The sequence below is a fragment of the Pempheris klunzingeri genome, chromosome 10 (genome assembly GCF_042242105.1).
Source record: "Pempheris klunzingeri isolate RE-2024b chromosome 10, fPemKlu1.hap1, whole genome shotgun sequence".
Taxonomy (NCBI): domain Eukaryota; kingdom Metazoa; phylum Chordata; class Actinopteri; order Acropomatiformes; family Pempheridae; genus Pempheris; species Pempheris klunzingeri.
In genome coordinates, this window is record NC_092021.1 from 10,716,974 (window position 1) to 10,729,931 (window position 12,958).

At 43.2% G+C, this 12,958-nt stretch overlaps 1 protein-coding gene across 1 annotated transcript in view; it reads left to right on the plus strand.

The window, feature by feature from the left end:
* The first annotated feature begins 321 nt into the window (after positions 1-321).
* Positions 322-12,958, plus strand: part of fn1a (fibronectin 1a) — a 28,982-nt gene continuing 16,345 nt past the window's right edge. Inside the window, exons 1-15 of the mRNA XM_070837550.1 lie at positions 322-451; positions 1,366-1,491; positions 1,647-1,781; positions 2,108-2,239; positions 2,484-2,621; positions 3,171-3,329; positions 3,845-4,042; positions 4,170-4,352; positions 4,482-4,658; positions 7,868-8,023; positions 8,387-8,515; positions 8,859-9,002; positions 11,932-12,053; positions 12,240-12,408; positions 12,715-12,900. Coding sequence (XP_070693651.1) covers positions 322-451; positions 1,366-1,491; positions 1,647-1,781; positions 2,108-2,239; positions 2,484-2,621; positions 3,171-3,329; positions 3,845-4,042; positions 4,170-4,352; positions 4,482-4,658; positions 7,868-8,023; positions 8,387-8,515; positions 8,859-9,002; positions 11,932-12,053; positions 12,240-12,408; positions 12,715-12,900 — 2,284 coding nt within the window. The remainder of the gene's footprint in view (positions 452-1,365; positions 1,492-1,646; positions 1,782-2,107; positions 2,240-2,483; positions 2,622-3,170; positions 3,330-3,844; positions 4,043-4,169; positions 4,353-4,481; positions 4,659-7,867; positions 8,024-8,386; positions 8,516-8,858; positions 9,003-11,931; positions 12,054-12,239; positions 12,409-12,714; positions 12,901-12,958) is intronic.

The window sequence follows — 12,958 nt, forward strand, 5'->3', positions numbered from 1 at the left end:
ATCATCACTGTTCCGTAAAAGTTTGTCTGCCTCAATTCGACGTGCTGCGTGGGTAGTCGGTCTCTTTGTTGGACCTCCCTCCTCCGGCTGAGACTAAGCCATGCCCAGATAAATCACTCCCACAGACGGGTAACCTGCACACTGGGGCCGCAGACCGGAGAGGAGCGGACTTGAACGGGGAGTTTGGTGCGCGGCAGGAAAAAAAAAAAAAAAACTTTGCACTGGATCCCACTTCTCTCCGTCCCTGGTGAAATAAACTTTGCACAAGGAGCACCTGTAACCACACTCTGCAACAACCGTGTGGCTCGCAGTAAAAAAAGTATGTCCGGCAGCACCCTAGCCAGGGTGCTGGTTGCGCTCTGCATCGGGAGCGCGGTGAACTGCATGCCCAGAGGGACGCACAAGAGTCGGCGACAAGCGCAGCAGCATCACGCCGCCTCAGTCTCTCATGGTAAGTCTTTTTTTTTCTCCAAGTTATTACTCACCAGAGTGACTTTTTTTGAAGTGATAAGTGGATCCCCCAACTGACCTGTGGCCACCAGAGGTCACCTGGGGGACTAGGGTGAGATTTAGGGATGGGATTACATGTAATTTCCTTTATGCTTTTGACATTTTCAGTTGTTGAGATGGAAAAGAACATGGGACAAATCTTGGTGCCTTCAGTGCCTTGTGTATTGGGTTATAATTAGTTGTTAATCTCTGATCTAAGAGTCACCGGATTAACCTGAACCTCAGGATTATTTTTAATCTCATCAACTTCATCCCTGTGTGAAGGATCAAAGCTTCAGAGAGGAAGGGGGGGAAAAAAAAAAGATAAATACATTTAGCCTCAATCTGAAACATGAAAAAAGAGAGATGATCCTGGCATGTGAAGTCATGAGATGTGGACAAAGAACTTGCCTGGTGGGGGAGAGAGAGTCAGAGTGGATATTTTTCTCCACTCTGTGCAGCTGATTTATTACTCAGCCATTTCTGTGGGGGCCTTTGAAGTCAGGTTAACACATCCAGGGTCAATTTCACAGACATGGGTGAAGTCTTGTCCCACAATAGAATGCTTATTCCAGTAGAGGGTTTGCTTACTTTGCTATAAAAAAAAAAAGCTTTTGTCTTTTAAGCAGCAATGTGTGTGCTGTAGTTATGGTTAGGGCTGGATAATTTTCCAGTGGCTGCATTTGTCTTTCCACTTTGAAAAAGGGCCTGGTAAGCAGGTACCGTGTTTGTGGGTGTGTGCGGGTGGAGTGTGTCACATTTTCCCTTTACTTTATGTGTGCCGGGGGAGGGGGGTGCTTTTTATTTGACACCCTGCTGCCTGATTCTAGCTTGCACTAAAGTCTCATCAGCTGTATTTTGTTTTTCTCCTGTCAGATGGTTGTTCAGAGAACGGTCACATCTATGCTGTGAATGACCAGTGGGAGCGGCCGTATTTGGGCAGCACTCTGGTCTGTACCTGCCATGGACTCGCTGGCATCAAGTGTAAAAGCAAACCTGAAGGTTAGTTTGTGTGTATTAATCTCTTTTTTTTTTTTTTTTTTTCTTCAAAAATTGTGTCCACAAAGCGCAACTAAGCATCACTTCACACATCAGCCCATCTTCCATCTTTTTTTTTTTGTGATAAAACTTTCTCACTTGTTTTCTCCCTGTTGCAGAGGAAAGGTGCTTCGATAAAATCAACCAGCAGTCCTACAATGTGGGAGAAACCTATGAGAGACCCAAGGACGGGATGATCTGGGACTGTACCTGTATCGGCTCTGGGAGGGGCAAGATCAGCTGCACCATTGCCAGTAAGTGTGTGTTTCTTTGAGTCTCTGATCCACGAGAAGCTTCTCTGCTGCCATTAACTGTTAAGCAGCCCCAGGCAACATAACCTATTCCACGTTTTTCTGTGTGTGTGTCCTGGTTTGTTAGACTTATGCCATTAAACTGGTTCATCTCTATATTCTCCACAGCTGATCAGCAGCTGGTGCTGTGCAGCTGTCAGCAGTTAGCTGGGTGGTTAGATAATAGGGGGGAAATGTTTGAGTGTGTGTTTCTTTTCCTTTGCTTTCTGACTGTGTAAAAGCACACATGCATATCAATGCACCCTTTTTTTCCCCTTCTGTGCACCCAGATCGCTGTCATGAGGGTGGGGCTTCATATAAGATAGGTGACACCTGGAGGAGACCCCATGAAACTGGAGGCTACATGTTGGAGTGTGTCTGTCTGGGTAATGGCAAGGGAGAGTGGACCTGCAAGCCTGTCGGTGAGTCATTCAGATAGCCACTGATGGACAGATGAATGAATTTACCTGGTTGGAGAAATTGGCTGAATTTCCTGTTAGTTTGCCAGAAGATTTGGGATTATCGTTATGTATCATTTGTTCTCTATGTTTTACAGTCAAATATTATTCTTAGGCTTTGTCATCTGAGTATTTTGTACACAAGGTTTAGTGGAGAAAAAAAAAAAGTTGTGATTATGTTTTTCACGAGTGTGTGTGTTTACTGCAGCTGAGCGTTGCTATGACAACTCGGCGGGAACATCATATGTTGTTGGGGAGGTGTGGGAGAAGCCGTACCAGGGATGGATGGTGGTGGACTGCACATGTCTGGGAGAGGGAAGTGGACGCATCACATGCACCTCCAGAAGTAAGAAACCTCTCCTAACTTTCTTTGCATCCTTCCTTTAATAATCCACCTTCTGGAGAATACACTTAAAGGGCCAGCTCACCGAATGCCACACACATGTACTCTCTTGCCTCACTTGCAGGACCAAAGGCAAAGTCTAGCTTCTGATTCACTGGAGGATCTTAACAGGCTGTTGAGGAAATGTTTGCCAGTTGTGTTTCCAATTAGAGTCATTACTTGCATCCTTAATCAAAATTAATGTCATTCCCTGTTTGCTTGTTTTCACATGCAAGACTTCAGGGTGGCCCTGGCCATTTCTGTTAGTGGGGCTCATCAATAAGTTGTTAGCGTGTGTGTGTGTGTTCAGTATGTCATCAACAAAGTTGCAAAGCACAAACAAGGAAACAGCTGCTGGCCAGGAGGAATCATTCCCCACAGAATCACTGCAGTGTATCTGCTCATTAACATAAAGGTTTCATCATTTTTCCTACCTCCTAGTCTGTCCCCCATCGCTGTCTCATAGTTTCCATCTATAATTTGTTAATTCCTCTTGCTCCCTTTCTCTCCTAGATCACTGTAATGACCAAGATACTATGACTTCCTATCGTATTGGAGACACCTGGACCAAGACAGACGCTCGAGGCCAGCCGCTCCAGTGTCTGTGCACGGGCAACGGTCGAGGGGAGTGGAAGTGTGAGCGACATGCCTCACTTCACACCACAGGCCTGGGTGAGAAATGATAATGTCCCCGTCTATTTTTTTCCCTCCCTCCCTTCTGCTCTCTGTGTGGAGAGAAGAATGTATACCAGAGACAGATGCTGCGAGGATGGAGAGATAAGAAGGGCCAAGTGTTGAAGTGAGAAAGACGCATCTTGTAACACATAATCATGACCTCATGAGAAGGAGAGACAGCGAACAGGGAACGATAGGCCCTGAAGTAGTTTGAACTGATTATTGGGTGTGAGACAGAAACACATGCTCGTTGTGACACGGGGACAGTAAACAGCCAAAATGAAAGCCAGACATGATTTTATGGTGTATGTTATACAGTATAGCACATATAACTGTGTTGTTTTAGCTCAAGTCAACCGTAGATCTGTACTCCAGTCAAAGATGTTCTTGTGTTTTAATGAAAGTTTAATTAAAATCAACCCTCTGTGTTGCTTTAGCCACATCATCACATCACTTTTTTTGGTTTTTGGTGTCATTGCTGCCACTGACCTGAATCCAATGTCACATTTAAGGCACCGGCTCTCGTGTGATCACCAACATCCAGCCTGCAGTCTACCAGCCAGCCGCTGTGCCCGAGCTTCCCCAGGAGGGCCCCTGTCGGACAGATACAGGACTGACGTACTTCATCGGCCAGCGCTGGATCAAGAACCAGGGAACCAAGCAGATGATGTGTACCTGTCTTGGTAATGGAGTCAGCTGTGAACAGTGGGGTAAGAAACGGCACACAGCCCAACACGTGAGTGCAGCTGCATGAGGTGATGGCCTCTTGGCCGTTGCTGTATGTTGTCAAATGTGTCTTAATTTTTGCTGTGTTTGTGTGTTCCTGTCTGCACACAGATGGACCAGCTCCGGTGTACGGTGGTAACTCTGGAGGTCAGCCCTGTGTGATTCCCTTTGTCTACAAGGGGAAGACCTACCACTCTTGTACCTCAGATGGACGCAGTGATGGCCAGCTCTGGTGTTCCACCGCCTCTGACTTTGACACAGAGCAGAAATATTCCTTCTGTACAGAGAAGAATGGTGAGCAGAATATGATATGATTATATTTGAGACTCATATTCCATGAAAACAGGAGTTGTATTGGGGATTTGATGTTGATAACTATAAGTGGTACCAATTTTTGTGGCTATTGTGTTTTTCTTTTAACAGTAATTGTGACAACACGCGGCGGTAATTCTAATGGTGCTCTGTGCCAGTTCCCCTTCCTCTATAATGGCCGAAACTACACTGACTGTACTGCAGATGGACGTAGAGATGGCATGAAGTGGTGTGGCACCACAATAGACTATGATGCAGAACAACGTTATGGGTTCTGTCCCATGGCTGGTAAGTGTGTGTGTGTGTGTGTGTGATGGGGAAAAAGAGAAATGTCAGGGCTGGAGATTTTAAAATGTAATTTAAATGTCCATTTTAAAGAAAACACAAACTTTTAAGACTCCTATTCACTCACAGCGGTTTTAAAATGTTTGTTTGCAACAACCAAATGTCACTATTGTTGACATATTTCAGTTGTTAGCTTTAGGTAACAAAACTGTTCATTTTCAAAGGGTAAAAAATGCCAACTTTATGTCCCTAGATGACTGAAATGTTTTTAAATGTGTCTGCATCAGCGTGGACGTCCTGGCCAACTGGCCGACCGCTCATTACCTCAGCAGTTTGCTAGCCGCTGGGGCCACTAATGTAATTACCATGGCTAATTGCAATGTCCCTCCCAGTCGTAATTGAAATGTATTCCCGCCCAGTCTGAATCACAGAGTTAACATGACCTTTGTATTAAGATTGAACCTTATTTCATTTACATGAAAGCTATTATCAGAGTGATGTTAAACCGGGGTCAGGGCTGATTGGCACAGACAAAATCTAATTTACAGTTCTTACACCTTTTTATTTATCACAGAGCCACATTCACACTGGAGTCCCTGTTGCCTTTTAAGAGACGATTGTGTCGATGGTCATATAGGTGTCAATTAGGTCTCTGTGGGTAACAAAAGAGGCTGAAGCCAGTGAAACACCAGGGGGTCATTGACACAGCACTAATGTCTAAAGGAGTAATGAAATGGTAATGATGATGCCAACCTATAAACAAAGATTTCTTTAGATATCAGAGCTAATGTGTGTTGATGACTAAATAATCCCTGTAGTCTCATTTAGAAACCACATTATTAATGTAACAAAGTAGTTTGTTGTAGACGCCAAAGCCACTCAATACAAACAAAATGGTCAGAACCAATGTGAGTCTCTTTTGATATTTCTGTGAATGTCTTCAAAGGGGTTTCTAAGATAGGTAATGCCTTTTAGAAATAACAGCAGAGGAACACTGAGGTTTTCCTTAAAATTTAGTTAATCTGAGTGCATCAAATGTAGTGACGGTATAAAACAATATCTGCTAATGGTGTGGGAATGTAGCCCTAATTTAAACAAAATATCCTGCTTACTACTGTCAAAGTAGACTTTGGTAGGTTTCAAAGTAGACAGAAGATTGAGTAGTGTTTGGCAGCAGGCAAATGTGGATGACACACAGTTGAAACATCTACAGGGCTCATCTGAGATAAAGTGGTCTTTGAATTCTAAGAAAAAAAATGGAGCAGTGGATTTATTTTATCTCACAATCTTTTGTGTTTTTTCCACCATGGCAATAGAGATAGGGAATCCTTTAAGAAGTTCAAATATTTAAAACATGTCTGATCTGAAGTCAACGGATTCTGCTGTGTCCAGAGGTTCAGAGCTGACTTATGCACACACATCCTGGCTTTTTATGATGAATTTAAGTACATAGCAAGTGATGGGATAATGGATTGCTCTTTTTATTTTATTTTCAAAACTTACATTTTCCTCAGAATTCCTTTTTATATGCCTACTTCAGTCCTGGGACCCACCTTTGGGCCGACACCCTGTCGTTAAAACTCCCTGTCAAGATTTAAAGAGCTCTTTAAATGTCAGACAGTGTTGTCTGTCTCTGTTAAACTCAGTCCAGCAGTCGAAGCAGCAAGGGTTCTTTTGATATTGACATTAATGACTTCGCAGGGATTGTCAAAACAAACATGGCACTTGAGATGTTAATGGTGGTGTTTTAAAGAACAGTGATAGCCTGGAGCCCCTTTCTCCTCCACCTGTCGCCATCCCCTGGAAAGATTGCTGGATAGGCTAATCTAATGTCTGCCATGTGTTCTTTGGATGATAAGGTGCCTCCATCATGCAAACGGCACCATTTACATTATTGGATTCACCCTCAACCTCCACAACACTCAAAATGCGACTTTTTGTACTTTATGTAATCATTTTGCACCAAATCCCCAAAGCCCCATATTTTGGCAGCAGATCTTTGTTTTTTCCGCTGCATTTCAGTTGGAATCTCTTAACATGCTATCAAATAGTTAGAAATCCGTTTTTCCTGTAGGAAATTGCTATACCCCTCACATCCAATTTTAAAAAGCCTCTTTGGGAGTCATTAAACGAGTGGTTCAATTACCCTAAGAAAGCATCGATTTGGTTTTAAAGAGTTAAATGTAGATTGATTGTAGGCTCTTAAAACAAGGCTGAGTTTAGACCAAATATATTCAGATCCAGGTGCTTGACTCCAGTGCCCGTGTTTCTGCTCCAAGCTCTGCCTTGGTGCACAGCCACCAAACCAAAAGGTCTTTACTCCCAGGAACCAGATGGCTTGGCTACGGACCAGATTCTGCCTGGCACAGAAAAGTCCGGGCTGGGCTCCGAGACAGCAGATCTGCCCTTTATCTCCATCTGCGCCTCCCTACCCTTTATGGAGAGTTACACAGATATGTGCGCTGCTGAGCATCGGTTTATCAGTCTACTTTCTCTACAGCGTCACATTTGAAGCAATGCCAGTCATTAAGTCTGCAGCTGATCCATCTGTTTCAAATATGAATGCTAGTTTTTGCCCCCAATGTAAACACAGACAAGCACACAGAGATGTTTCAGAAGCCTCACACAGGTCTCTTCCTGTCCCCCCCCTACCTTCCCACACTTTCTCTCTTTCCTGATATAAACTACTCCCTCTTTTAATTAGCGGAGAACATATGGTGAACACACACAGTCAGTCATTCATACAAGGACACAAGACAGCTGTTTCTGGCTCTCAGTGCAGGAAATCTTCTTTCCTATGGACACAGGTGTTCTGTAATGGTTTTATCCCTTACAGCCTTGTGTAGTAATTGTAGGGTAGAATCAGTGATCTTCAATGGGGAATCATTCATTTAGGTGTGTTTATGGCTGTTTTCATCCCGATGCTGGTATGCAATGCTTGTGTTACTAACAAGGTTTGTGCCATGATGTGTTCATAAGTGTAAGCATGCCAGTGGTTTTTTGTGCTGTACTTTGGTTTGTGTCTGTAGATTACCAACCTGCGTATGAGTTTGTTCCAGTTCTTCCCCCCCAAAATTTATCTTGCGTTCCCGGAGTATTAAAAACAGAGACAGAAGTGAATTTCATATCTCCTGTAGTCAGAGTGACTCAAAGTCCGGACATATGGACAAGTATGCACCTTTTGTAATTATTTTTTTTCCTGTGTGTTCCAGACCATGAAGAAGTTTGTACGACCAGTGAAGGGGTGATGTACCGTGTGGGAGACCAGTGGGACAAACGGCACAATGTTCTTGGTCACATGATGCGATGTACCTGCGTTGGCAATGGCCGAGGAGAATGGAGCTGTGTTGCGTACTCCAAGCTTAAAGGTGTGTGTGTGTGTGTGTGTGTGTGTGTGTGTGTGTGTGTGTGTGTGTGTGTGTGTGTGTGTGTGTGTGTAAAAGTGACAGACAGACTACGTTACATAGAGGAAGAAAAGGGGATTGTGAGTTGCTGTAGTGGCAGTATTTTTTTTTTTTCTGAGTGAAGAGGTGAAAGGTCACGTGTGATATAATCACTCACCTGCCAAAAGGGGAAAAGTGAGACTGCACACCTGCACTTTAAGGGGTTTCAGTTGCACCTGCATCACACACACACACAGTTCAGAAGAGCAGATGTGCAAAGGCAGAAGGCGTTTGCTCATCCATGTCATGTCATGTCATGTCTTTCTTTGTTTTTCTTGTCCACTGCAGACCAGTGCATTGTGGATGGTCTGACCCATGAGGTGAACCAAACCTTTACCAAACAACATGAAGAAGGCTACACGATGAACTGCACCTGCTTTGGACAGGGGCGTGGCCGCTGGAAGTGTGACGCCATTGGTGAGTTTTTCCATTTTGTCTGTGTTCCAGACAAGATATATTCACTTTAATGTTTGAAGCTCATTGCTCTGTCTTTGTTTTCCATCTGCTTCACTGTACCTGCTGTGTAGAAGGTTATAAGGAATGGAGATGGGCACGAGAAAAGAAACACAATTGCTATTTGATCTGAGAACATTAGATATTCATGTGGTTGCATCACTTCCACTCTTTAACAGAAATATGCACTTCTTTAATTTTCACTGCCCGTTGAAAACACTGCAGGCCCTGACATGTAAATAATGATTTGTGCCGTCTCCAAAACTTGTCTGTTGCATCACCTGGTTTTATGTGGCTCTGCCCTCAGACCAGTGCCAGGAGCCGGAGACGAGAGCCTTCTATCAGATCGGAGAGTCTTGGGATAAAGTCATCCATGGAATCATGTACAAGTGCTATTGCTATGGCAACGGCATTGGAGAGCTCAGCTGTGAGCCCCAGCAGTCATATCCTGGTAAGATATTAAACATAGTGTTCATTAAGGCCGGGTGATGAAATGGTGTGATCATTTCAATGTGTCAGGAGCTTGAGTTGAAAGGAATTTATTAATTCTTTATTTGTATTTAATTTGCTGGATTAGCCAAAGTTGGACATTCCTGCCTGGTGATTTGTGTCCATGAAAAGCCTCTCCAGAAAATGCATTACATCACAATATACTTAAAAATGTGCTGTATATTGATATTCCACTATTGTTAGTTGTTGAAGCTTGGCATCTTAAACTAAGAGAGCCAGGTAGATGGCAGAATGAAACCTAGCACAGGGTAATGAATGGACAAAATGTTCACAGGAGCCAAATGTTTGTTTAAGTCACCTTGAAAATGAGGCCCTTGACTTTGATGTGAAACAGACAGAAATGGGAGGGGGTGTGATTTCCTCTTTTACAGATACACCCCCCTCTGTGAGCCTTTGTTCTTGCCAGCATGTGGTACATCCCCTGTGCTGTTGCCACAGCTGTACAAAACGCCCCCCCACCCGTACACACACACACACACACACACAGTCACACCTACCACATGCACGCCTTAAAAGACTGTTGAACAACAGTTTTCAGTTTTGTGGATTTTAGCAGTCATTCAAAATTTAACCTCATGGCTTATAGAGTTTTAGGTCCTGTAGCCCTTAGCCAGGATAATTCAGAGCAAAGTCATGCTTCATTTCACAGCATTATGTAGCCTTCATGGTTATGTTACCTCATTCTTGATGCCTTTGAGCCAAAACTGGCCAGATAGCATCACTGCACACTAACTTTGACTACAAAAACTGTTTAGTCTTGAGTCTAAGTTTCCTCCTGTATAGGTCATACCCAGTCCAGATTTAAGCCACTTTACCTTGTGGACTTCTTCATAGGTTAGGCTTAGATACAACCCCTGTTAAGTTGTGACCAATTCCTATTTCTCTGTAGCTTTCCTTGGTTTATTGTGTGGTGTTTTTAGATATAGCCTGAATTAAAAAAAAATATATATGAGCTTTTGTGGTATCTATTTGCTGTTTTGAGAAACAAAAATGTTAAAGTCCCCCTCAGCACTAGTGGAAACCGAACCTCTTACGCAAAGGAACATTCATTTGAACTGGTACTTGTTTGCTGTGTGTGTGAAGCAGGTTGATGGGAGATAGAAAATGTAGGGCACTATTCTGTCGTAAGTGGCCATAATAGCAACCAGCTGTGAACTTGTTGCGTGTGTGTGCGTGCGTGTGTGTGTGTGTGTGTGTCTAGGCATAGAAACTACAGCATACTAAGATTTAAGTGCAGCAAGAAGCAAATCCAGAATCAAAATCAGATGGCTTACTGGGTAAAACACCATAAAAGGTAAAAATGGAAAACCCAGGACAATTTAGCTCTACATTGATAAGATCTCCTTGTTTTTTTTTTTTAAAGCAAAGTTGTTTTCTTTTCTGCCATCTGTGTTTATCTCTCCTCGTCTGGGGTGTAGTTTAATCTTTAAGGGCATTTCTCATTGTTAGGATGACTCTCAACACCACTTCCCTTTACTGTGGTCCTTATCACCACCTTGTGCTGTGCATCTGTCTGTATCAAGACTGAATGTTGTGTCTATAGGAGCAAAGTAAAAGGGGATGTGTGCATGCATGTTTGTGTTTGTAGGTTACATAGATGTGTGTATGCAGTGCTAGAACATTGTACATTGCAGAATATCCACTGCAAGTGAGCATCCGTTTTCATGCGCGGCCCACATCTGATTCAGTGTAACCCTTACCCTCGCCAGTGGCCTGTGGGTCTGTAATAGGCAGTAATTGGTCCCAGATTGTTTTTGAGGTTTGTGTATCTGCTCGCAACTTCTGGTTAACCGAGCCACTTGCTCAGAAACTTTGATTACAGGTCTGCTATTTGGAAAAGTGGCTAGAAAACCTCAGTTCTTTATAGAAGCTACCAGTTTCTATCAGCACAGCGCATGTCAGGAGTCTGCTCGCCACATGACTTCTGTTTACGTTAAAGATGACTTGATACCCTTTCTTAATTTCCGAAACTAGTAATTATGGCCTATTACAATTTTGTAATATCCTTTTTTTTATTTCCAACTTGTATGCATTGTCTGGTAAGTTTATACATGTCAGCTTGGACTGCTACATTCTCCAATGCTGAACCCAGGTTTATCCAGTGTGCTGCTAGAAGTAGTAATGACACAATGCACACATTTGAGGTTTTCCAAGGTATCCACTAACAGACATGCAGATGTGTGACAGCTGCTAAATGTTGTTAGGCAGTATGTAGTAAGACGCAACAAGTTCAGTTCATAATCAAACCCACATTTCTAGGTCTTAAAGGGGCTTATCCAGCACAGTAGATTCCCCAATTTTCTCTTATCAGCTTTGCTATATGGTTTTTTACTGTGTAATTAGTCTGCTATACTTGCATGTTTTATTTGTAGCGCACCCAAAATGCTGCTATTTCCAAGGAAGTTGGTTAATAAACTCCAGCAAGATAAATCTATTCAAGAGAAAAGGGAAGTTTGGAGAACATGACAATATGGAGAAGGTTAAAGAGAAATTAGAGTAAAAGTTTTCTCCCCTCCAGCTGTTGAAATCCGGGCTGGAATCTCACAGAGACGTGCTAGTTTTCCTTCAGTCTAACTGTGTTCTGTTCAGGAAAATACTGCTGCTCACTTACTGATAACTCACTCACTGTTAAGTCTGTATATGTAAAACTGAAAGTGTCTTAAATTTATTTGATTGTAGAAGAGCCAGAATCTCGCCATTTTAGATTCTGTGTCTGCTTGTTAAAGTTGACTTTTACTAAAGATGTTTTACATTTAAAACACTGAAAGTGTCCCCTCTCATCTATTAAACCTTTGCAGAATATCACATTCTAATCATATCTCTACTCTGTATAACAGCGTACCCCTCTGTGTTTGTTCTTCCTCTCTTAGGTGGTACCCGTCCTGTTCAGGTGATCATAACAGAATCTGGAAACCAGCCCAACTCTCACCCTATTCAGTGGAACGCTCCATCGTCTGCTCACATCACCGAGTACGTCCTCAAATGGAGAGTGGTGAGTTTTTCTTTCTGAACGTCGCAGTGAACAAAGAAGTGATGCCTCGCCTTGCTGATATCTCTACAGGACTTGATGCTGAACACAGTCCATATTGATGTATCTAACACTCCTGCTCTCCATGCGAAGCTTTAAAATAATTTTGCAGCTCTTTTTTTTTCTAATGCTCCTAATCGCATTTCACAGAAAAACACTCAAAACCCATGGAGAGAGGTGATGATCCCCGGCCATCTGAACTCCTACACCATCTCTGGTCTGAAGCCAGGTATCACCTACGAGGGTCAGCTGATCAGTGTGCTGAGGTTCGGACGCCGAGAACTCACACGCTTTGACTTTACCACCAATTTTGGATCACGTGAGTAGGCAGCATTGACACTGACCAAATCATTTGGTATCCTTTTCCATGCAAACCTGTTGGCGTGGGTGTCTGCATTTAAGTACTTTAATGTTTGTCTAATCCTCCAACTGTACCTGGTTTGCAAAATATGCAAGATGATCTTGAAGATCAGTTGTGTTAACTGTCCTTTTTCCCTTGCTGTTTTGGTCTTTACATTGAAACCAGGAAGTCCTCACAGAAGCATCTTTTTCAGACTGTCCTAGCCAGATCTCTGAGGCTGCATCCAGCCTCCTCTCTTATTTTCCATCTCTTTTTCTCCCGTAGTGGCTACATCACAAGGCGAGACCACCCAGCCTCCGCCTGTGGTTGACATCTCAGAGTCAGTGACCGAAATTACCTCCAGCAGCTTTGTCATCTCCTGGGTTTCCGCCTCCGATACGGTTTCTGGCTTCCGAGTAGAGTATGAGCTCAGTGAGCAGGGACAGGTCACTGGACAACCCATGGTGCTCGGTAAGTACAGATATACACATATACAGACATTAACACATTTTTCTTTTTTCTTTACCGG